Below are 24,446 nucleotides of genomic sequence, written 5' to 3'. Positions count from 1 at the left end.
TAGTGATAATTTATCATTTTAAGTATCTGATTGAAAACACAGCATTAGGTTATTTTTTTATGGAAATGTAATATTAAGTTTGCACGTGTTTAAAACTCAAAGCGGCAGATACATTAAATAATGTGAATATTCTGTTTGTTATATAGCGCTTTCGTATCAGTTCATGAAAGAAAACAATTTAAAATTATCTAAGAATCAACCCTCTATGCATAATCAAATGAAAAATGATTGATTACTCGTCAAAAGGTGCGTCATGAAGTTATAAATGAAATATATACTCTTATCTAATACAAAAACATTATGTTCTAAAACAAGTAGTTAAGTATGAAAAATAAAAGATAATTTAAGAGTTTTATCTAATTATACATTTGGTGACACTATAATTGCATTCAATACGTTTTATGAATATTCTACTCAAATACGAAGAAAGCATAAAAAGACAAAGCCAAATTGGAAAAGCCATTGCAAGAGAAACTTGTAAGATTGCAACGAATAGTTTTTTAGTAAGTCTATAGACACGTAAGACCTCCTTGAGAAGGTTACGAGTGTTGTGTTTTCCAAAAGCGAAAATTCTTGTAAATTATTCTATAAACAAAGTGTGCTCTAAGCTTACACTATAAAACTCTATCTTCCAAATATAGTTGAATGAAGATGAAAATTAATTCTAAAATGTTTGTATTTTTGTTGAAGATATTGAAAGCTAATTAACGAAATCTTATCCAAAATCTATAATTGTGTGTTTTAAGTTAATTTTTGCTAAGAATTTATAAAAATGAAAAAGTTGAGCATATATAAGGATAAAGACCTGTAAACAAATTGTCTAAAAGTTTTAGATTAGAGATAATGTTAATCTTTTATGTGTGGGTTGAACTTATGTCTCATTAATATTAAATATTTTCAGTAATCTCTCTCAAAAACCCAAAATATTTCTACATTTATTAGAGGATGTTTACACACATAAAATAGAAAAATAAATAAAATTAACACATAAGAAATAACTCCAAAATATATATATATATATATATATATATATTTATATCTAAAACGGTTTTCAAAAAGAAATTTTGAATTCTTTATGTTTGTTTCAGTTCATTGAATTTTCCACTAGGTGAGTGTGTAGAGTCTACATATTTACTACATCAATCCATTCGAAATATTGTAGTTAATTGATAGAAAAAACTTAAAAGTGTTACATATTTATTAAGCAAAATAGTGCAGAGGTGAGAAATAAAATGAGAAGGAGTAATTATCGAGAGGAGTTGTGTTTCCGACAGCTTTAGCCGTTGTTTTTGAGTGTTAGAAAAACCAGGCTTGAAAGCAAGGTATATAAAAAAAGTGAGTGTTGTTGTATCCATTCCCTGGTTTTATGGTTTATGAGCCACACACTCGACACTGAGTTCAGAAGGCAGCAATATATTTTAATTTATATGCGACACATCGTACTCGTGGACGCATACCATGTTACCTCCCGTTCCTGTTCCTATTGCTATTGATATCAACGCTATAAAAGATAAGCTCTCCTTTCAGTTGCGACCTTGGCAACGTTCTTTCCAATTCTGGGTTCGAGCCATTGACATTTACACCGGATACAAGGTCTCTCTCTCTCTTCTATTCATTAATATGCTTTGTGTTTTCTTCTGTTTTCCCACCAATTGCAATGTTCATTCCTTGTTTAGGTGTTTCAAGTGAGAGTCAATTTCGTCAAAGATGTGCAGAAGCAGGAAGCAATGTGGGAACGACAGCACGAGCTTGCTGCCGATAAGATTTTCGCCTTGTGCTCTGACCTCGGCGGTTTCTTCCTCAAGGTGTCCCACATTTTGAAATCTATTTATTTTATTTTTTTACTCATTCCTCTTTTTTCAGTTTTATGTATTCGGGTTATTTCACTCCTTAATCCTTTTTTAAATCGATTGGGTTTTAATTTTTTGAGGATTTTTATGACTTGGCATTTTTGTTTTTGCATGGCCTTATTATGATTGACCGACTGTGTTGATCATCCTATGGATTGATGTGATGTTGAGTATGATACAGATTGCCCAAATTATAGGGAAGCCTGATTTGGCTCCGGCTGCATGGGTGAAAAGACTTGTTACGCTGTGTGATAGGGCTCCTCCCACCCCTTTTGATGTGATGAAACTAGTTTTGGAGAACGAGCTGGGACAGGGTATTGACGATGTGTTCGAGAGGTTCGATGTTGAACCCCTAGGTTCTGCTTCAATTGCTCAGGTCCGTTTGAAACTTCTGGCCAGCTATCTTATTTTCGTTGCCCTTAATAATTTCCATCATTTTGAATTGTGATAATATTCTTTTACCTGCAAGATACAGTGTTTGTGCATCCTTCAACTGATCCATTAGAACAATAGTTATGGATAACAGTTTATTTTGCTATTGTTGGCTGTGGCGGCTTCAGCTGCTGCTACTCAGGTCACTGGAGGGGTCTGTGACCAGCCAGCTACCCATGGGGATTATAGTGATTTTTCATTTTCTGTTTTATAGAAAGAGTCTTTGAGGGAACAGTTAGTAAGAGTAGAAGGTCCATAATAACTTTTCTGAAAATCCCTGCACAATCCTTTATTTCTTACTACAAACAAGTTAATAATCAATAAATACGCTTATAGAAATAAATGTACTGAACTGCCCCATCCTATGAAATAACAGTCATGGAAAACTGTCCATAAGAAGTAGAAATAAGTTAATGTGTTTACAAAAATTACGAATTCTATAATGTTCCTCCTAAGAAATAGTCGTTATAAAACTATTAACGCTTATCTGCCACAGTAATAACAGGTGGCGGCGGTAACATCCCAACACGCTAGTATATGCTCCCTAAGCATAGTATTTATCCAGACATGCATAATAATTGATAACGGCACTTTATCCTTCATCCATCATTTTCCATTGCTGATAAACCTTATAAAATAGACACTACCACTACTCTAGCATTAAGTTTACCACAGCTAGTCACTCTCAAAGTTAGAGTTGGTTCAGTAGGCATCCACTATCCTTGCTTCGGTGTTTATTTACTTTAAGTGAATAATTGATGTTAATCAAGGGTTAACTAAGTGCAATGTCCAGGAAATTAAACAACTTTTTCCATGTTTTCTATTTCTTAAACTATCTTTATTCTTCTATTTACTGTTTAAATTTTTATTTCGCTTTGCCAATGCTTTCTGTCTGGTTGGTGGCAGAATAATTTTGAAGAGTAAAAACCTTTTTGGGTATGTAGCATTGTATTTTTTAAAGAATTGTAAAATCTAATAATATTTGCATTGCTTTGCTTCTTGAGGTTCATATTCATGTCCATATCTCAAATAAGCCCTCAGAAGGGTGATAGTAGGTAAAAAAAGTGTATTCGCAACAGTCTTGAATTATATATTAGGATTTAGTACCGTGTAACTGACAGATGTATTGTGGTGATACTAGGTTCATAGAGCAAGACTGAAAGGTGATACAAGTGATGTTGTTGTCAAGGTAAATGAATCAAATAAGCCCAATGGATTTGATTAACCAGTAAATCTCTGATTCTGATTTCTTTTTTATATAATAGGTTCAACATCCAGGAATTCAGGATCTGATGATGACAGATATCCATAACTTGCAAGCTTTTGCACTGTACATGCAAAAGACTGATATCAAATTTGATCTATATTCAGTGACTAAGGAAATGGAAAAACAGGTGGAATTAATTTTTTGTTAGATTGCTTCTTTAATCTATGTAGATTATTTGATTTCCACATGTTTTCCTGTCCTGTTTTATGGGTTTGTTTTTATATTACAAATTAACGTAGAAGTTCCTATTAAGAATAAAATGTACTGTCTAGCTTCTTTATGTGTGAAATGTATGACTGATAGGTTTAGGAATTTCGATGCAATTTATACTAGAAACATGCAATCAAGTGGTAAGGAAGTTCCCGACATATCTAACCTCTCTTACCCAATTGTTTTGTGTTTTCGAATGAATTACATTAAATATTTTTTGCCATAGGCAGGAAGTCATAATTCTTACAGAGGTATCTTGGAGTATGTTGTGATTAAATCTCATATTGAATCTTTAGGAATGTGGTGATTGTATTGCTGGAGTGAAAGTTCATTTAATTATTGATTCTTTCCTTTTTTTTTTATTATTGATTCTTTCCTTTTTTTTATTATTGATTCTTTTTTTAATTGTGTTACTAAGGTTTTGAGAGGAAAGTAGGTATTTATGCTTTATTTGGCTTTCCTTTGTTTTTTCTACTTATATTTGTTGAAAAACAACTTGTTATTTCTCTAAAGAAATCTGAACAAGCATATCTTTGATTAGAATGTAATTCATCTACAATACAGGACTAAAAGTGCTTTATCTATTAAGTATCAAGTTTTGATTGAGAAAAGCCTAGCCCCTTCTACTTGAGTTGATTGTCCTTGAATTCTGTACAAATTTAGTTTCTTTTCTATGCTTATCGCATCATAATCATGTTAATATTGTGGCTCTTCCTGCAATTAATCATGAAAATTTCTGAACATCTACCTGTTGATTTGTGACATTTTAGATTGGATATGAATTTGATTTCATGAGGGAGGCTGATGCAATGGCAAGGATAAGAAAGTTCTTGTATGAGAATAACAAAAAGACTCCTGTTTTGGTGCCACGAGTAATACGAGATATGGTTACCAGGTATATTATGCAGTCCAGCATCTTACGTAATCTTTATTATATAATTTAGTAATGGACAATAATGCTTAGCTCTCTATATGTTTCCAGGGAAAATTGCCAGCTATTTTTTCATTTGACTTAATTGTATGGCTGTTTTAGAACTGTTTGATAGTTTATTAGTTTCCGAAGTCCAAATTTGTATGTTAAATGTCAGTTGGTGCTAGCTTTACTAATTTCTTTATGTTGTCTCGTGAATTTTTTGGCGAAATGGTTTTTCCAATTGCTGTTTTTCTCGACTAAATATTAAAAATGAAAGAGTAGAAAAACTTGAATGGTGGTACACTGCAAGTTGTTCAGTATCGGGATCTATAATTACATACCATGCTTCAAGCATGCCATCAATTACTTTTTAGCTTTGTATACCAACCACGGTATGTTATGTAAAGACCGTTTATTGATAAAAGCAAGGTTGAACTGAAAACAATAAAGAAAAAATATCCACTATGTAAATTATTTTTCCTATATTACACATTCAATCTTCATCATATAGCCAGGAACAGTACGATACTATACACTCACACACACACACACACACACACACATATATATATATATATATATATATATATATATATATATATATATATATATATATGTATAACTATTTGCTTGGTTAAACTTTTTAAGACATATAGGTTCATATGCATATTGGTTGTGATGAGTTCTTTTTAAGTAACGAGGAGCTTTTTGGATAGTGCAGGAGGGTCCTTGTCATGGAATATATTGATGGGGTTCCAATAATGAACCTTGGTGATGAAATAGCAAAGAGAGGCATAAATCCTCGTGGTAAGGTTGCGGCAGCAGCAAAGCAGTAAGCTCCTGAGCTATATATCCCAAAGCTGGTCTTTCAAACCACACTTCTATGTTCATAGCTTATAATGACATGAATTCTGACTTATGGCATGTGCTTTTAGCTCTTGTCTATTTTCAGTCATCGAGATAAATTTATGCATTTGTTCGTTGGTGTCTTTGTTATTACGTTGAAAAAGAAATTTGACAAGGAAAGTAAAACATGGGGGAAGGACACAATGTTCTACTGAAGAAAAGGACAAGCATAAACAAAAATACAATTAAGATTGCGGCAATGTGGTAGTCACACTTAACATGAAAAATAGCCACTCCTCGACTAAATCATGAAAAGAATGTCATGTCATAAACCTAATCCTATCCCATAATGAGTTGAAGAGAGCAACATACCCTTAAAGATGTAAGCATTCAGCTCCAACTAAATGCACCAATGCTCAGTTTTCATGTTTTCTGCCAAAACCTCTACTACAAATAATCAAATCTTTGTCGTTTAGCAACATAGCTTAATAGAACAAATGAAAGTGCCTTCTTGCTCTTTTTTTGTTTTGTGTATAAACATTTCAATTTTATATGGATATCTTTAAATCTATTGAAAAAGGGAATACCAAAAAAAAGGTTTAGAACAACCTGACATTGATTTCCTACAATTATTTTTTGTTCCATGATCAAGTGTCGTATGTACTATGATGTTTAAATACATGTCATGGTAAAGAATCAATTAACAAATTGTAATACTAAGACAGCTTTGATAAATCTTGGCACTCATTCACTTTCCACATGTTTGGTTGTGGTCCTGCTTTTCTTAGGTGGGTGTAAACAAATGTCAGAACTAGATAACAAGGGGATAGTTAAGTTTAACGGCTCATCTTTTTCTGGGAGATTTATAATATAGATGATTTTTATTCATGTAATTTTCATAAGTGTATTATTACACTATTAACTTTCTTATAAAAGTGCAGGAGAATTCTTCAAAGCTTGACTCTAGCATATGGTCAAATGATTTTAAAAAGTGGATTCTTCCATGCAGATCCTCATCCAGGGAACATCCTGATTTGTAAAGGATCAGAGGCAAGTCATAAAATATATTTCTTTTCTAATATCTCTTTTTACTGTTATTTAATCTCTCTTCAGGTGAATCCGACTATTACTGTTATTTTAGAGATGTTTTAATCAAGATAAATTTGATGTGGAAATGACAGTAACAGTTGGTAGAATATTGAAAACTAGTTTTCAACATTGATGCATAAAATAACTTTTCATTCTTTTATTTATTTATTTTTAATTTTTAACCATCCTAACCTAATGTTAGTGACTCTAATAGAGATATTATATTTTTTATTCTCTTTTATTATTTTAAAAAATTCTGTTTTATGATGATACATATTAGGTTTTCCTTATTCCTTTATATCATGATATTTTGTACTCTATATATTGGACAAGTTTCTAATAAATAAGCAGATAAGCTCTCTTTCGGTTGTTTTTCATCAAACACCTCTTGTGCGTATTTGTACACATTTTTGTACGCATTATTTCTTCTAATTGCTTATATATATATATATATATGTATATATGTATATATGTATATATGTATATATATATATATATATGTATCTATATCTATATATATATATATATATATGTATCTATATGTATCTATATATATATACATGTATATATATATAGATACATATAGATATATATATATATATATATATATATATATATATATATATATATATATATATATATATATATAATAACATGGTTTCAGATTTAAATCGCCTTCCTCATTTTTTCCTTTCTTCTTGATTTCCTACTATGGTGAATCCTAATCCATGTTTTGATCATCTCACAAACCTTGCAAATCTCCTATTTCTTCACCTCGATGAGAATCCTGTTCTTGTCTTAGTGTCTCCTCTTCTGTCTAATAAGAACTATCCACAATGGCAACATGATATGCTTATTGCGTTGGAAACAAAAAACAAGGACTGTTTTGTTATCGGTACCCATCCATGTCCACCCTTTTGCATGAAACTTGGAAATGCTATAACAAGATGGTAATTCCGTGGCGGCTCACTTGCTCAATGATGCCCTCCATTAAACAATCTGTTATGTGGATGAAGTTTGGGTCCGATCTTATTCAACGGTTTTCTCATGGTGATAAGTTTCGCATTACCAATTTACAAGAGGAAATTCAGAGCTGTCGACATGGTGATTCCACCATTTTTCAGTTTTACACACGACTTCAAATCCTCTGGAAAGAACTCCTTTTGTATCGCACCATTCTTGGATGTACCTATGCTTCTCCTTGCACATGTGGCTTGATTTCCAAGATTCAGAAAGAGCGTGATGATGATTGTGTCATCAAATTTCCTTCGTGGACTGAATGATGAATTCTTTCAGGTTCGGTCCCAAATTATGCTTATGGAACCTATGCCTACTCTGGTGAAAACTTTCTCTTTGATTCTTCAACAAGAATGTAAATTTAATGCTACTTTCATTCTAATTCTCAAGACTCTATTGCCAATCTTGCCTTTAACAAGGGACATAGTAAAAATTTTCGCGGTGGTTTCTCAGGTAATCATGGATGGGGGCGCTTTCCTCACTCTGGTGACTGCAATCCCAAATATTATGACCATTGTCACCGAACCATTCACACCTCTGAACTATTGGATTAAGCATGGTCTGCCTCAAGGCTATCACCAAAACACTAAAGTCAAACCTCCTTCTTCAAAACCCTCTGCTAGTATGGTTGATACCGTCTTATCTATTGTCGATCTTCATGCCGGGAATGATGACAAAGCTGAAGCTCAATTTGAAGCTCTTCTCTCCTTGATCTAGCAATCTCAAAATGATTTTTCTCTCACAGTTGTTGTTCATTAATGTGCTACCAAACCCACAGGTTTTGTTTAACTCTTTTCTTCTTGGATTTTAGATAGTGGTGCATCTGACCATATTTGTCCTTTTAAATCTTTATCTCAAAATCTCAAACATATTTCTCCTATTTCTATACTATACAATTACCCAACCAAAACTCTGTCATCTCTTGGGTATCATTGTCTTAGGCAATCTTATCCTTTATAGCACCTTTCTTGTTCCTGAATTTTCTGTTCAACTCAATTCTATTCCTAGATTACTTAATTCTACTAATTGCTTTATGGTTTCTCCCAAAATATTTGTCTTCTCCTACAGACCGATACCTTTCAGACAATTGGAGCAACTAAGAAACATTAAGGCCTGTTTTATCTCTTAGATAGTTCTCAAGACAGACGTAACTTGAGTATATCTGACACAAATGTTTACTTACCACATTCTGCTCTCATTAATAATGTCAGTCCTTATAACTTGTGGCATATGAAACTTGGTCATCCATCTAATAAAATTTTAGAAGAACTTCTTTCTGATCATTCTGATATTTTTTCTCCTTCTATTATTGCTTGTGATGCTTGTGCTTTTGCCAAACAAAGATGTCTGAAATATTCTTCCAACACCAGTAAATCTCTTCAATTTTGTTAATTTATAGTTGATAATTTATCCAGCACCAGTAATTCTTCCATTGATGGATACAAGTATTTTTTAACTATAGTCGATGACTATAGCAGATTTACTTAATACTTTTTCTTAAAAATAAAACTGAAGATAGACATTTGCTTCAAGACTTTATTAATTTGATTGAACGTCAGTTTTCTTGCAAGCTTAAGAAAATACGTTCCGATAATGGCAAAAAATTTCTTCTTAATGATTCCTATAATAGTAAGGATAATTTTCATAAAAGTTGTTGGTTGTCTGGCTTATTCCAGTTCTGTCACTACTAGAAGAACTAAATTGGATTCCCGAAGCTTAAAATGTGTTTTTCTTGGTTATAAATCTAGAATAAAAGGATATGTTTTGTATGATCTTCCCTCCAAGTCTATTCTTGTGAATAGGAATGTTATCTTTCATGAAAATATTTTTCCTTTCTCACTCTCTTTGCCATCTTATAACTCTATTGCTTCAATTGATGATTCTCATTACTGTCATATTAGCATATATGATTTTCCAGCTTTACCTATTTCACATGCCACTGACCTTACTATAGATTTTGCTACTAGTCTTGTTTATGAAAATGCTGAAGTTACTGATTCTTATCTTAGAACTCCTCATAGAGTGAAAAACATGTCTCGATACTTAGATCAATATTATTGTGGTGCTGCTTCCACTTCATACTCTAATTTTTCCACATCTTATCCAATGCATTTATTTGTTTCTTATGATAATTGTTCTTCTGACCATATTGCCTTTTATCATAATATTTTTGCCCAAGCTGAACTTTTTTCCTTCAAAGAAGCTGTTCAAAATGACTGTTGAAAACAAACCATGGATGCTGAGTTACATGCTCTTGACAGAAACCAGACTTGGGCTTTAGTTCCTCTTCCTTTTGGCATAAAGCCAATTGGTTGCCACTGGGTTTACAAACTCAATCATAAACCAGATGGCACAATTGATAGGTTTAAAGCACAGTTAGTTGCTAAGGGTTTTACTCAAACTGAGGGGTTTGATTATTTTGAAACCTACTTCCCTATTGTCAAACTTACTATTGTACGCATCCTTTTAGCCTTGGCCACTACTAGTGATTGGTTTATTCATCAATTGGATGTTGACAATGCTGTCCTCCATGGACACTTACATGCAGAGATCTATATGAAGTCTCCACCTGGTTTTTCTCTTCCTTAGCCAAATCTTGTTTGTAAGCTTAATAAGTCTCTATATAGTTTAAAACAAGTCAATTGTAATTGGAATAAAAAATTAAGTTCAGAGCTACTTTATCTTGGTTACGCACAAAGTTCTGCTGACCACTCTCTCTTTGTGAAGAAATTTGTCTCTTTTGTTACTGTTTTATTGGTTTATGTCGATTATGTGGTTCTCACTGGTAATAGCATTGCTGAAATCAATGTTGTAAAAGTTCATCTTCATTTTAGATTTCATATTAAAATTCTTGATCTTCTCAAATATTTTTTTGGGCCTTGAAGTTACTTGTTCTCTTGATGGATTAGTTTTGAACCAAAGAAAATATTGTTTTAATCTCATTTCAGAGGCAGGGATGCTTGGATGTAAACTTGCACCAACGCCATCTAATTCTTCTACCAAACTCCATGCCAACGAGGGAGCTCTTCTACCATATCCTTCTTCCTTTTGGCATTTGATTAGATGATTACTTTACTTGACGAACACCAGGCCTGATATTAGTTTTGTTGTCCAACAACTCAGTCTGTTTGTTTCTTCTCCTCATGAACCACATATGCAGCAGGCTGTAAAACATGATCCTGGATATAACCTTTTGTATAAGTCTAACACCTCTTTTAAAATTCAAGCGTTTTTTGATTCTGATTGGACAACATGTGCCACTAATTATTTATATATATTATTAATAATAATTATTATATATATATATATATTATTAATAATAATTATTATATATATATTTATATATATTATTAATAAGAAACAAACCACTGTTTCACAGTCTTCTTCTAAGGCTGAGTATCGCGCCTTGGCATCCTTGGCTTGTGAACTTCAATAGATTCAATCCCTTCTTCAGGATTTGCATTTTTTCTCTTCTCACTCCATACATTACCTTTTGTGACAACAATTCTGCTATTCACATTGCCAAGAATCCCACTTTTCATGAGAGAACCAAACATATAGAACTTGATTGTCACATTATCCGACAAAAGCTTGTTGATGGCCTTATCCACCTTTTCCATGTTCCTTCTACAAGTCAACTTGCTGATATGTTTACTAAGTTACTAAGTCATTGCATCCTTATCTAATATTCTATTTTATGATGATACATATTTGGTTTTCCTTTTTCCCTTATATAATGAAATTTTGTACTTTATATATTGGACTAGTTTCTAATAAATCAGCAAGCAAGTTTTCTTAGAGTTGTTTTTCACCAAACACTTCTTGTGCGTATTTGTACGCATTTTTCCTTCTGAGACTTATACATATCTAACAGACTCCCTCAATTCAGGTTGCCTTGCTAGACTACGGACAGGTGAAGGATCTCCCAGAACAGTTGAGGCTTGGTTATGCTAATCTAGTTCTTGCTATTGCCAATCGTGACCCATTAAGAGCTGCAGAAAGCTATAGGTACTGGAACTTGTCTTATCCATATAATATAATGCTCTCTTTTTTGTTGAAAATCAGAACAGAAGTATATAATAATGCTGATTTACAAGCTGCACTACCAGTGCTGCTGGGAATAGATAACGAAATCAATGGATTAATTGGTGTAGAATATAAATATGTTTAAGAGATACGGGAGACTAGAGAGGAGAAAAAAAATTGAGGTAAATGTTGGAAAAACAATGAAATATCTATTTTACTTCTTCAATGGTAACAAAAAGATTTGATAGTTTTCTGTATTTCCTTCATTATACCTTGACAAAAGAAACTGGATTTGGTTCCTTTGAAGTGAGATGTAAGAATGCATTTACCCTTAATTTAAATTAAAATATCTCACAAACTTAACCCACTTTAAGTTAAGGGTGGATGCTTCCTTAATTAGTCACCGTAACGGAGCCAAATCAGAGAAACCGTGACTTGAGTCTCAATTTGTCTGCAATAATATTGAAGGTTCTAACCGTGAATGTATATGAAATCGAGACCGGGTCAATCTATACAGTAAACACTAATCACAATTTATGAAGTGTAGTGCCCAAAGTATATGTACCTTGGTATCTTTTCCTAAAGTTAAATTTTTTCCCCCTTACTTTATCTATCTCTATAGATACTAAAGTGTTTCACCAGAATAGTTTACTGTTAAAGATGGATTTTGTGAAATTTGAACTTCGCTGAAGGATGGCTGGCTTTTCACATCATATTTTGATTTGAAACCAGCTACTGCATGTGCAAATCAAATTATCTGACTGCTTGTTTTACTCTTTTTTTTATAGGGAACTTGGTATAGAAACCTTGAGCAGTTGTGAAAATGGGCTACAAGAATTGTTTAAACTAGCAGAGACAATGTTTGATACAAAATTGCCTCCTGGGGTTGTAATGCTGCAACCTTTCTCAGACGAATCTTCAATTAAAAAAGTTGCTGTTCAGGTGTGTTAAAGAATCCAATTTACCGTTTCCCATTTCCTGTTCAGTGTATAAAATTTATCATGTTATTCTGCTACACATGAGGTAATTTTGAATGTTACAATAACTACAATGTTAAAAGAAGTCTAGTTTCTTTACGTCCAACATTGCCTGTGGAAACCTTTTTTGACAACTCATTATTAGCATCTGAAAATATGTTGGCACTGAATCAAATTATTAAATAATGTAGTAACTATTGATGCATGCTAGTTAATTAATGATATCTATAGAGATGGAATAAGCATTATGCTTCTAACTTTTATTCACTGAATTTTCGTTTCTTTCTCTGCCTTTTTACGATAGTCCTTTCCAGAAGAACTTTTTTCTGTACTTCGGACAGTGCATCTACTGAGGGGACTTAGCGTTGGACTTGGAATCAATTATTCTTGTGCAGAACAGTGGAAGCCCTTTGCAGAAGAAGCTTTGTCCCAAGCTGGCAGATTAAAAGGTGGCACTACCACCCTTGCTTAAAACAAACTTTTGATTATAGATGGCAATAAACCGTTTACATTGATTTAAATTTTTATAATCTCTTGCATTTCAAAATCCCACACCTTACATGTTTTTGAGTTCTTTTATGTGTCTGTTTCATATTAAGATACCTCTCCATCCTACTAAACCAGCTGCATCTACTTCACTTGATGTTTTCACAGATAAGAATGTTAAGAGCAGAGGCAGGTAAAATAATTTTTTTGAAGGGATCAAATAGGAAGATCTATCAATCTAGTTTGTTGATTTTGATTCACTGGTCACTTCTGCGAAGTTGAAGAAAGGTAAATTTAAATTGTCCCTCAAGCATTGACATTGATGGCATTCACAGTAAGATTGTGGTGCCTCCTCAAGCAAGTATTCTTTTGGAATTTAATGTTTCGCGATTGTACAACGTTTCAGATACGAGTTGTTACATTGCTATTATTGAAATTTTGAGAAAAATGTTTAACATGGGTATGCGGTCTATCTCTTGATTAAGAAATCAAGGATACGTTGAGTTGTTCAAAGCGTTATTGGATATAACTCCAAAGTTGCTTGGCTAATGAGCAATGCAGAAAATTTACCAGCATGTCCACAAGGGAAACCAAGAACTATGAAGCAACAATGTTGTCGTTGCGAAGTCAAAGCGAATGTGTTGTAGATCCAACAACACGTTTTGGAATAAAACTGTTTACAAACTTATATTTTTTCTCATTAAGAAGTGTCATTAAAAAGGATGAGAAAAAAAGCATTAAACCATTATTAATGTAGAGAAGATTGAATTCATCTCATAGGAGAAAACCAAAAATTTATTAAAATTGTTGTAAAAAAAATACTACTAGTACCATATTAAGTGAGAAAGGGAAAATAATTGTTTATATGTATGTGTTTGCATATGTATATACATATATATAATAACAATGTTCTAACAATTTAAACAATGAAAAGAACAAAATAATTATTTATATAATATTTTTAATATATTATTGTATTTGATTCAAATAACTTGATGCATTTAAATATTATATTATATACACCTCTCTCTTCCCTTTCTATCTTTGTTTTGTTATTATAAAAAATTATACTAATTTGTTGCCTAAATCTATATTTCCTATATTACATGTAGTTTCAATCCTTGACCATCAATTCTTCATATTTTGTATCAAAAGCATTATCCAGGTGAAGTTTACTTGCATAACCTTTGATGCACGGACAAAAGTTATGTCTTAGAACTCAAACAGAACTGTCTACACTGAACAGCTTTAAGGCGTGATAGTTGAATTTAGATTTTATGCTCGGTTTTCCTGTATTATTCTTATATTATGTCTTTAAAATACATTTATGATTACTGATTTTAAAATTTTAAAATATATTAAAAAGATTTTTAAAATACTAAAAAAATATTTTTAATGTTTATTATAGAACAACACTAAAAAATCCAGTAAAGAATTTAGATCTGTGATAGTTGTTTGAACACATTAAATTCCAGTTTTGCTGAGTTTAAGTTATGAATAATGTTTTTCAAAATTCTCTCCTATTCCCTTCACAGTTTTCGGGTGACTTAATTTTCTTTTCAACCATTTTAAACCTTACTTGTATCGGTTGGTCTCGAACTTAAACATGAAATATGGAATATTAACTCTTGGAGGAGTTTCATACAAAAAAAATTCTTTCAAATTTTAGGAATGGACAAAATTATAAATTTTAGAAATGACTAAGATCGGTTTCGGTTGATAAAGATATTTCTTGAAATATTTATAAGTTTCCAACGAATACAATTGTAATGCATTATTTTACTAAAAAACTTATTTTTTTTATCACATTAATTGATTTAATAAAAGTAATAATATATTTGTTATGAAGTAAAACTTCTATTTTAATGTGAGAAAGATTTCCATCTCTACTAATGAAAAGTGGGCTAAGGCCCAGCCCAAAAGAGAGCCGCTACTTGGTTGAGTTATTTTTAAAGGAAAAATATTTCTAAAAACAAAAAGAAAGGGGGAAATAGTGGAGTCCCAGAAAAAGAAGTGTGCGGGGTACGATTCCCGCTCTAATTGCGTAATTGAATACAAAAAGGGCGGCAACAAAAATCTGCTTCTATCTCTATTTATGCTTTTCTCTCATCTTCTCGTTGCGGATTACCCGACCCGCACAGAACCGAAGCGAAGAGAGCATCACAAATGTTCGGCAGAATCAGGGCATCGACTTCGTCACTGGAAACCTTAGAGGGTTCTCCTTCCAAGATTCTCAAAGATGATACCTTCTCCATCTACGGTACACTCTCTCTCTCTCAATTCGCTTAAACAAAATTTAGGTTATCTATTTTAATTTTCAATGGAAAACCAAGAAAGTAAAGAACCTCAAATAAAATCACGAAATGTAAAACTTAAGTTTAGATCCAGTATGAAAGAATGTTAACCTGATATTGTGCATACTCTGTACCACTCTTGGCATTAGTGCGTAATTAAAAACACTGTTTGCGTATGTGACTTGATAATTAAAAACATTGTCTTCCCTTCGATTCAGAGGCTACTCTTATGAAGCTAAAGAATGGTGCGCGAGTCGATACAAGTGAGGTTATAGACGATTCTTCGGTTAGTTCACCTTGTGCTAAAGAAGCAAGTCAGCCAGATTTGAATCCAGAGAGCACTTCATGTTCCGAGAAAACGATGATGGAGACAGAGTCTGATAATTCTTCTCCCAGGGTTTGTGATATTGTTTCTAGTGGGGACTCGGAACAACGAAGACATGTTAATCTTACCATTCTAGATTTTTATAGAGTTGTGGATACCGGACATGCATGTGTTTCATCTTGTGCAAAGACAACAACCTCAACGGAGAATGGAAGTTCTGAATCTATCTCGTCAACTTCTGCTGAATATAATTGGAAAAGTGAAGTGGTCGGTGTGCAAATTTTCCAAGATTGTGAAATGTCGGATTAGAGTTGTATTTATCATGACCTGGAAGCAATGAAATGAGCAATTGTGGCAAGGTTACACAGATATATGTATACCTTCCACTGTCCCATGCAAATTATTTTCTGCTGTGTTGTATTGTATGTAATTCTTCTGTTTATATTGAGGTGTGGACCAGTTTTGTTTCAAGTAGAAATGCTAGTTAAAATCTTTAAATAGATTAAAAGAAATGTACACTATAAATCTTTTGCCTGTTTCGGTCATTATTCTTGTATACTGGTTCGACTCATTTTCAGGAGCAAATTTCACTAGATGGTAGATTTTCTATTATTGTTCAATCACAACACTCTTTTGCAACTAGCAAGTGCCCGTTTCACTGACACTTTAGTATTCAGGGAACATCCGTTTAAATCTGACATGATAGATTGACTAGAAGAATCCGATTCCAGCAAAATTTAACAAAATTTGAGCAACTGTTTAAACACGAAAATTAATGCAGTTCTCCATTTGAGACCGAAAACAATTAATACATTATTGAAACTAGAAATGGCATGAACAATGGAACTGGACATCTGTGATTTATTATTCTCTCAGCCATGGTGCCTGAACGGGGATCCAATCGCATAATTCGCCTTCCTTGAACCATAGAGCTGCCATACATGGAAACCACAGTTAATCAGGAATCACAATATTATGTGTACTATCTACACAAGTTCCCCAAACTATTAAAATATTATTTCCAAATACGATGGTATCATGTTTACATCAGATATTAGTGCCTATAACTACACCAGAAATTAAACGAGGAAATGTCATACCAACCAATTGTTTAAAAGAATAATTTGGGAGAAGTCAACAAAAATTTACTCTCTTTGAAATAAACCAGATTATTTGGTTTGCAAGACATTTTCAAAAGATTAAGAATAAAATTTTATATATGATTACAACCTTAATAATATATATATGATAACCCTGGTCTAAGGCAGCATTTGATTTATTGGCGACTTGGTAGAAATTCAGAACAACGGGTTGAATTGTTGCATAGATCTTGATCTAATAATGTATTCAATATGCATTACAATTGTCTGTAGTTAGGCTAAGCTAACAATTAGAAATGTATCATGATTCTACAGTGAACTCTCAAACAGTTACAAGTTTACAAGCACAGGGCACAAATGAGTTAAATTGTGTGTACACTAATTGAAGTTACAAACTTGGATTAATCCATGGTTTCAACATCACTGCACAGTTTTGGACAATGATATTGCATACTCAGCCCGAATTACTATGCTCTGCAACATATATTGAGATTATAATGCTAATTTGAAGTTTTCATTGTTATTTCTTTTTCTTGTTTTGTCCACTACAAAACAATCAAGTGCTGGGCTAAGCACAATATAGTAGTTAGGTCAATAGAATTATGTTTCATATTTTAATAGCCTAAACTACTTTCTTATGAAGTTTAAATGTTGGATATCAGTTAGGGTGCTATTATTTTAAGTTTGGATCCTGTTATATATTTTCTAAATGATTATTTTATAAGTGTTTGCAAGTCAAGCTTCTGATTTGAGTTTACTATAGTTCCATTACTTTACCAATTTTCAAGTTAAACAATCTAGTTGGTGGATAATACCACAAAATCACTCCTACAATTACTACTCTTGAAAGATATGGCTTTCTGTCATAAACATTCTACTAGTCCTTTCACCATTTGGTGGTAAGCACTTCAATAACAAATCATAATATTTTTGCAAAGTTCAGGTTCAAAGGGCTATTCCCACAAAAATGTTCCTGAAAATCCAAACTTGTCTCCAAAGCAATTTAAAATTCAAACTTTATTGTATATCCATAACACTTCAGCCCCCTTCTAAAGTTCAAATCAATGGCTAACTTTTCTGTTTTCTTTCACAAGATAAGAGGCCTTACCTATTTCACGCTTGCCATTTTCGGGACTGTCACTGCCATGAACAACATTCCTGCCAAGTCCAACATAAAAATCTTGTCACTCCTAAATCTTGATAATCAAGTCAACAAGGAATACACATATTCTGCAGCCTATCTTGATTCTTGAAAGAGTGAGGAATCTCAAAACTGAAAGTTAGATGAAAAAGATTAAAGGCCTTACCTTCCTGTTTGAACAGCAAGGTCTCCTCTAATTGTGCCTGGTTCAGCTTGAAGAGGATCAGTAGCCCCTATAAGCTTACGTGCGGATGCCACTACTCCAACACCCTCCCAAGCCTTGCAAACATAGCAAAACGACAAAACAAATTCAGCAAGTGCATTACAAAAATGTAGGTGAAATTGGGGTTCTGCTGGATTGGGTTTATACCATACTAACAACAGGACCAGAAGTAATATAGTCAATGAGCTTAGGGAAGAATGACTTTTGCTTTAGGTCCTTGTAATGCTCCTGAAACCACAAAACAGTCACCATAAGCCTTATAAACACAATAAGCACATTAAAACAGACAAACACGATAGAATCAACATTACCGCATACACAAGATACACAAGATGTAAGTCCATCATATGGTCAAGTATTCAATCATTTAATATGGATGTATTGGGTTATCTAATTGAATGGATGGAACCAGTTATTCAAGCAATCCATATAGTTGTAGTTCAAGCAAATCAAATCAAATGGACTGCGTTAACAATTATTAGGAAAGTATTTTATTAATTTATTTTCTATTGGAATACGAAAAAATGATTGAGTCTAATATACCTTTAAAATGATATAACACTTTGAATATATTACGATATCTTTGGTGTATCTTGAAATGCCTCGGAAGATCTTTTTGATACATTTTATCTTCTTATTGTAGCAGTACTCTCATTTATTTTTCTTTGATTAATTAGGGAAAAACAATCATCTTTATTGCATCATTAGTATAAATAGGATCACTGAGTTAATATGTTGTACTGATATCAGTATATATTCTATTAATTAAATATATTATTATTAGGAGGCTTCTTTCTCTATTTTCCTCCTTCCCTACCTAATACCCCAAAATCAGACCATGAAACCCACCTTGAAGAGAGCTTCTTATCTCAAGTTTATGGATCTCATGAAATCTTTACTCACCACCAAACCCAGATGCTGTTTTTCTTCTAATCTATTTTACTCTCTTCCAGCTACATTTTGAACTGTAGAGTTCTGCTCCAGTCCCCCCTTACCACAGAGACTCTGTTTGAGCCTGTCCAAGAACATGTTGGGTCTGTTCCAACCTGTCCTTTTGCAGATTGGCTCTATAGCAAAATGTGGTTTGGCTCCTGTCCCATTGTGTTCCCCAATGAAGGTACTTCTTCTGGCATACACCTCTACAAGAGCGCATCTCCTATTGCATGCATTACTGAACATAGAGTTGTTTTTGTGTTAATTTATAACAACCTAGAGTTTATAGAAGCAGTGTTACTATTGTCTCTTATGTATATCTTTGAATATCGTAGAAGATATTCGGAATATTTTGTGGAATCATTTAGTTCTCTAACCCAAGAAAGGATTTCCTTATTTAATTACAGTTAATTGTATCATTAGTTTGAGTAGGACCATGATTCAATACTTTATACCATTTCACGGTCAAAATTATAGTCCATATCAATTTGATAGAATATCATTGAACCTTCTTTCTCTCTTTTCCTCCTTTCCTACCTGCACCTACAATCCCAACAATAAAAAAAAAGAATGCACTCAACATATGATATTTACACCAACAAGTACCAACCTCAGCTAATTCTTTAGAGCACTGGAAGAGCTTCAAGCCAATCAACTTAAACCCCTTCTTCTCAAACCTAGAAATAATTTCTCCCACCTATACCAGATCAACACAACAAGAACATCCAGCATTGTGAACAGGAAGCATAAACAACATTATTCCAAATCACCAATGACCTAAATAAAAGCAATATAAAAAACAGACAAACAATTACAAGTTTATTTTTCTCCTTTATTCCTGAAACCAGAAGAAATAAAATTGCAAACACGAATTCATAAGGCTTACGAGGCCACGTTGCACGCCGTCGGGCTTCACCATTATGTAAGTCTGGTCAACTTGTTGCTGCACAATGGAACAACTAACAATTACAGAGAGGTTCAGATAAATTAGAGTTAGAAAATTGAAAGAGTCGAGAGAGAGAGAGAGAAGTGGAAACCAGAGAAGCAACTAAGTGTGGAAGGAAAATAGCGGGTTTGGTGGTGGTTCTGGCGCGGAGGGTTTTAGCATAGGGCGGAGGGTGATAGGAGAATAGATGAGATTGTGAAGGAAATGGTGTTAGGTGTTGGTAACTGACTCGGGATTGAGGAACGGAGCTTTTGGTAAGCGTTGATGAGCGCGGAAGAGATGAGACGCAAACCCCCCTTCCACACACAACTTCCATCTTCGTCTTCCACACACAAAACTACGGCTCAGAACCACAGTTCTTCTCTCTTTCTTCTTTGGATATGTTCTAAATAAATTTTTATCTTCTTTATAGACACCGTGGTAATAAAATCCTAGCAGAAAATAAATTCCTCAGAAACATTTATTTTTAGGTTAAATTATACTTTTAGTCCCAATTTTTGTAGTAAAATTTGAATTTGGTTCCTCAATTATTTTTTATCTCAATCTGGTCCCTATTTTGGGAAATTTGACCCAATCAAGTCCTTTCCGTTAGTGGTGGAGTAACTGTGTTAAATGGGGTGCCACGTGTCAGCTTCTGGATTTTTTGAATTTTTTTTTTTGAATTTTTTTTTGAATTTTTATTAATTTTTTAAAAAATTTTAAAAAAATTAAAATTTTGCCACGTGTCAAACTAACATCGTGCCATGTGGCAGTGACAGTGCCACGTGGCAGTGACAGTGCCACGTGGCAGTGACAGTGCCACGTGTCACTATTTGGAAGGTGTCATTTTCTCATTCTCAATTTGGTCCCTGTATTTTATCTTTTGTCTCAATTTAGTCCCAATTTTTGTAAAAATTATACAATTTCGTCCCCTCCAAATTGAAACAAAAATTATAAAATGTTATACAAATATTTTTATTAAATTTGATTTTTTTATTCAAATTGATATATTCAAATTGTTATTTTTATACTAACTAAAATATTTGTATAGAAATTATTGAATTTTACACATTTTAAAAATATGCAATTATTTAAAATATAAATTCAAATAAAAAACAATATTAAAGTATAATGTAATAAAATATCAATATAATTTATGAATTTTTTTATTAACATTATTTTCTATTAACAACTTTAAAACAATTTTAAATAAAGTTTAACGTAAAATATAAATTAAAATAAACTTAATCTTGTTAAAAATATTTACTTAAAATATCAATTTTGATAGAAATATTTGTGCATATTTATATAGAAATTAAATTTGGTTTCAATTTGGAGAGGGACAAAATTGTACAATTTTTACAAAAATTGGAACTAAATTGAGACAAAAAATAAAATACAGGGACCAAATTGAGGATGAGAAAATGACAACTCCCAAATAGTGACATGTGGCACTGTCAGTGCCACGTGGCACGATGTCCGCTTGACACATGGCAAAATTTTAATTTTTTTAAAAATTTTAAAAAATTAATAAAAAAAAATAAAAATCAAAAATAAAATAAAAAAAATAAAAAAAATTCAAAAAATCCAGAAGCTGACACGTGACACCCCATTTAACACCGTTACTCCACCACTAACGGAAAGGACTTGATTTGGTCAAATTTCCCAAAATAGGGACCAGATTGAGATAAAAATTAATTGAGGGACCAAATTCAAATTTTGCTACGAAAATGGGAACTAAAAGTATAATTTAATCTTATTTTTATTTATTGTTGTAAGTATAATAGTAAATGGAAGATGACGAGAATGTTAATCGGTCTCCTAGGTGTTCTAGGTACTCGTTAAAGAGTTAAACAATAATAAATGTGCGATATTAATATATTGGAAGTTCAAATAATTAAATACAGTACTTAATAAATTTTATAAAGATAAAAATATTTTTTTAAATTTTTAGATAATAACTTATTATTATTATTATAAAATAAGGACTTTAAAATTTTTAAGGTCTCTACTAAAAAAAATTCAATTAAGTCTCAAATAGACACTTTAATTATTCTTTTTTTTAACATTTTTAGATGTTTAACATTAATTTTTTTTGTTGGTTTTTCTGTTAATTTATATTTTCTTATGTTTTTTTTTAATTTTTAGATGTTTAACACTATTTTTTATTAGTTTTCCTATTAATTCAAATTTTCTTATATTTAATTTTTAGCAACATTAAAATATAGTTATTTTATTATTTAATTAATTTTTAACTTTTATTTGTGAATATCAAATAAAATATTAAATACACATGTACAATATTTATGAACATGTTTATCCTTTAAAAAAATAAAGTTGCATTAATGATTATTAGGTCAAATTTTATTTAATATCACACTTATCTATGTACTTTCGTAGGATCCAAATATTAATTATCCTTAATTAGTGCCCTTAGGACACTAGTTAGCAAGACCCTTAGGATAATGATATTTTGATTCACTCTTAATCTACTACTACTTTAATCACTCCTAGATTATCACATCACACCATTAAAATAAATAATTAAAAGATGATTGAAGTGACGAGTTTTATTATATTATTTTATCTTTAATCGATATGAATGTCATATTTTCAACATAATGAAATATCTAATTTATATATTAATAATATTTTTATAATGACAACAATTTATAGTTTTTATATTAACAAATTTATTACATAAAATTTTTTAATTTAATTCACACAATGACACTTAAATACTTATTATATTTTTAAAAGTTAGTGGGAGTGATTTAATTTTCAAAATAATCATAATGAAATACAACCCTCTAAATCAAATGATAGACTAATAGTCATTCATGCTCCTTTAGTTCAAGAGTGTATTAGATATTGGAGTTCCACAAATTGTTGGAGATACATCAAGTTGTTGAGGAACCACTTGAATAACAAGTTTCTCATCAAAGGTAGTAAAGCAAAGTTAAGAAGATCTACAAAGATCAAAGGATTAATCAACAATTTCTTATGATTATGAAGTGTATTTACAATAATTAGAATATAATTTTTGGAGTCGAAAATGATCTTGAACAGGAATAGATGAAGAATGTTTCATATGCTTCAACTGTTGGAAGTCTAATGTATGCTCAGGTTTACACCAAATTTGACATTTTATAGTTGGAGTTTTGGGAAGATATTAGAGCAATCTAGGTGTTGACCACTAGAAAGTAGGGGTGGCAAACGGGCCAGCCCGATCCGTTTTGGCTCGGCCCATATGTGGCCCATCAAAAAACGGGCTGGGCCAGGCTGGCCCGTCAAATAGAAACGGGTCAATAGTCACAACTTGTCCCGTATAGGACGGGCTAACGGGCCGGGCCGGGCTGGCCCATCTAGTTTTTATTTTTTTATTTTTATTTTTTTTAATATTTTTTTATTCTTTTTATTTTTTTAATTAGTTTTCAAATTTTTTAATTTGTTTTATTTTTTACATTTGTTTATATATACATATAAATTATTATTAAAGTCATATTTAATCAAATAAAATATTATTTTAACTTTTAATTGATTAGTTAATGTTTTTAATTAGATAAGTTAAAATAATATTAAATTTACATATTAAATTATTCAATTATAATTAATAATTCAAACTTAATTTGTAGGTGTTAATGATTTAAATTACAATACTATTATATATTTATATTTAAAATATATAATCTAAAAAATTAATCTTTTTGATTATTTTATTTTATTTTATTTTTTTTAAAACAGGCTAACGGGCCAGGACGGGCTGGACGGGACGGGTCAAAACGGGCTGGCGGGTTGAAATTTTCAACCCAGCCCGTTCCTTTTAGCACGGGCTGACGGGCTACAAAGATGGTAATCATATATCTTCAAGGATCAAAGAATTTCATGCTCATATATAGTCAAACTAATAGTTTGGAGGTAATAGGCTACTTCTATTTAGATCTTGTTAGTTGCATTAATACCAGAAAATCAACATCTAGTTATATTTTTATGCTAACTAGTGGAGCTATATTTTGAAGCAGCAAAAAGCAGACCTTGATTGCTATTTCCAGTATGGAGGATGAGTTTATTTCTTATTTTGAGGCTACCTCACATGGTGTATAGTTGAAGACTTTTATATTTGGGTTTAGAGTTGTGGATTCAATTATTAGGCCATTGAAGTTATATTGTGATAACTCTGTTGCGTTCTTTATAGCTAAGAATAATATAAATAGAAGTCAAATTAAGCACATTGACATTAAAAATCTAGCCATAAGCAAACATGTTAAGTGGTTATTGAGCACATTAACACTAAGTTGATGATTGTCAATCATTTGACTAAAGACATGCCATTAAAGAAGTTTAAGGATCATTTAGCGCAAATAGGACTTGGTTCCATGGTGTGACAATCAC

At 32.0% G+C, this 24,446-nt stretch overlaps 3 protein-coding genes across 4 annotated transcripts; 2 read left to right on the top strand and 1 right to left on the bottom strand.

Moving 5' to 3' along the window:
* The first annotated feature begins 1,274 nt into the window (after positions 1-1,274).
* On the top strand, positions 1,275-13,570 carry LOC114176426 (uncharacterized protein slr0889-like). The gene is made up of 12 exons (XM_028061468.1): positions 1,275-1,593; positions 1,677-1,805; positions 2,032-2,226; positions 3,424-3,471; positions 3,548-3,676; positions 4,530-4,654; positions 5,394-5,504; positions 6,460-6,568; positions 11,514-11,632; positions 12,439-12,592; positions 12,932-13,076; positions 13,282-13,570. The coding sequence occupies exons 1-12, from the start codon at positions 1,459-1,461 to the stop codon at positions 13,308-13,310; spliced, it is 1,428 nt and encodes a 475-aa protein (XP_027917269.1). The 5' UTR covers positions 1,275-1,458; the 3' UTR covers positions 13,311-13,570.
* A 1,526-nt stretch (positions 13,571-15,096) lies between these two features.
* LOC114174996 lies at positions 15,097-16,271 on the top strand. The gene is made up of 2 exons (XM_028059745.1): positions 15,097-15,373; positions 15,626-16,271. Exons 1-2 carry the CDS (start codon positions 15,280-15,282, stop codon positions 16,039-16,041), a joined length of 510 nt encoding a protein of 169 aa, XP_027915546.1. The 5' UTR covers positions 15,097-15,279; the 3' UTR covers positions 16,042-16,271.
* Positions 16,272-16,363: 92 nt separating this feature from the next.
* On the bottom strand, positions 16,364-20,469 carry LOC114174995 (nucleoside diphosphate kinase 2, chloroplastic). 2 transcript variants are annotated; one of them, XM_028059743.1, is made up of 7 exons: positions 20,167-20,469; positions 20,016-20,072; positions 19,740-19,826; positions 18,344-18,424; positions 18,140-18,252; positions 17,941-17,990; positions 16,364-16,664 (listed from the first exon to the last, which is right to left on the bottom strand). In XM_028059743.1, exons 1-7 carry the CDS (start codon positions 20,389-20,391, stop codon positions 16,597-16,599), a joined length of 681 nt encoding a protein of 226 aa, XP_027915544.1. In that variant the 5' UTR covers positions 20,392-20,469; the 3' UTR covers positions 16,364-16,596. The 2 variants fall into 2 exon arrangements, with proteins under 2 accessions (XP_027915544.1, XP_027915545.1); XM_028059744.1 differs by lacking the exon at positions 19,740-19,826 and having other exon boundaries at positions 16,416-16,664.
* Between the last annotated feature and the right edge of the window lie 3,977 nt (positions 20,470-24,446).

The sequence above is a fragment of the Vigna unguiculata genome, chromosome 3, assembly GCF_004118075.2.
Source record: "Vigna unguiculata cultivar IT97K-499-35 chromosome 3, ASM411807v1, whole genome shotgun sequence".
Taxonomy (NCBI): Eukaryota; Viridiplantae; Streptophyta; class Magnoliopsida; order Fabales; family Fabaceae; genus Vigna; species Vigna unguiculata.
This window is presented reverse-complemented; position numbering and strand designations above follow the sequence as displayed.

What these genes read in the sequence shown, in the direction of transcription:
- LOC114176426 (XM_028061468.1), top strand. Translation starts at nt 1,459, where the DNA reads ATGTTACCTCCCGTTCCTGTTCCTATTGCTATTGATATCAACGCTATA. An exon ending in GTTCTGCTTCAATTGCTCAG is followed by an intron (nt 2,227 to 3,423) that starts GTCCGTTTGAAA and finishes TGGTGATACTAG; the next exon opens with GTTCATAGAGCAAGACTGAA. An exon ending in GTTGCGGCAGCAGCAAAGCA is followed by an intron (nt 5,505 to 6,459) that starts GTAAGCTCCTGA and finishes ATAAAAGTGCAG; the next exon opens with GAGAATTCTTCAAAGCTTGA.
- LOC114174995 (XM_028059743.1), bottom strand. Translation starts at nt 20,391, where the DNA reads ATGGAAGTTGTGTGTGGAAGGGGGGTTTGCGTCTCATCTCTTCCGCGC. An exon ending in GCTCTAAAGAATTAGCTGAG is followed by an intron (nt 18,425 to 19,739) that starts GTTGGTACTTGT and finishes TTGTGGTTTCAG; the next exon opens with GAGCATTACAAGGACCTAAA. An exon ending in CTTGCTGTTCAAACAGGAAG is followed by an intron (nt 17,991 to 18,139) that starts GTAAGGCCTTTA and finishes TGGACTTGGCAG; the next exon opens with GAATGTTGTTCATGGCAGTG.
- LOC114174996 (XM_028059745.1), top strand. Translation starts at nt 15,280, where the DNA reads ATGTTCGGCAGAATCAGGGCATCGACTTCGTCACTGGAAACCTTAGAG. An exon ending in TGATACCTTCTCCATCTACG is followed by an intron (nt 15,374 to 15,625) that starts GTACACTCTCTC and finishes CCTTCGATTCAG; the next exon opens with AGGCTACTCTTATGAAGCTA.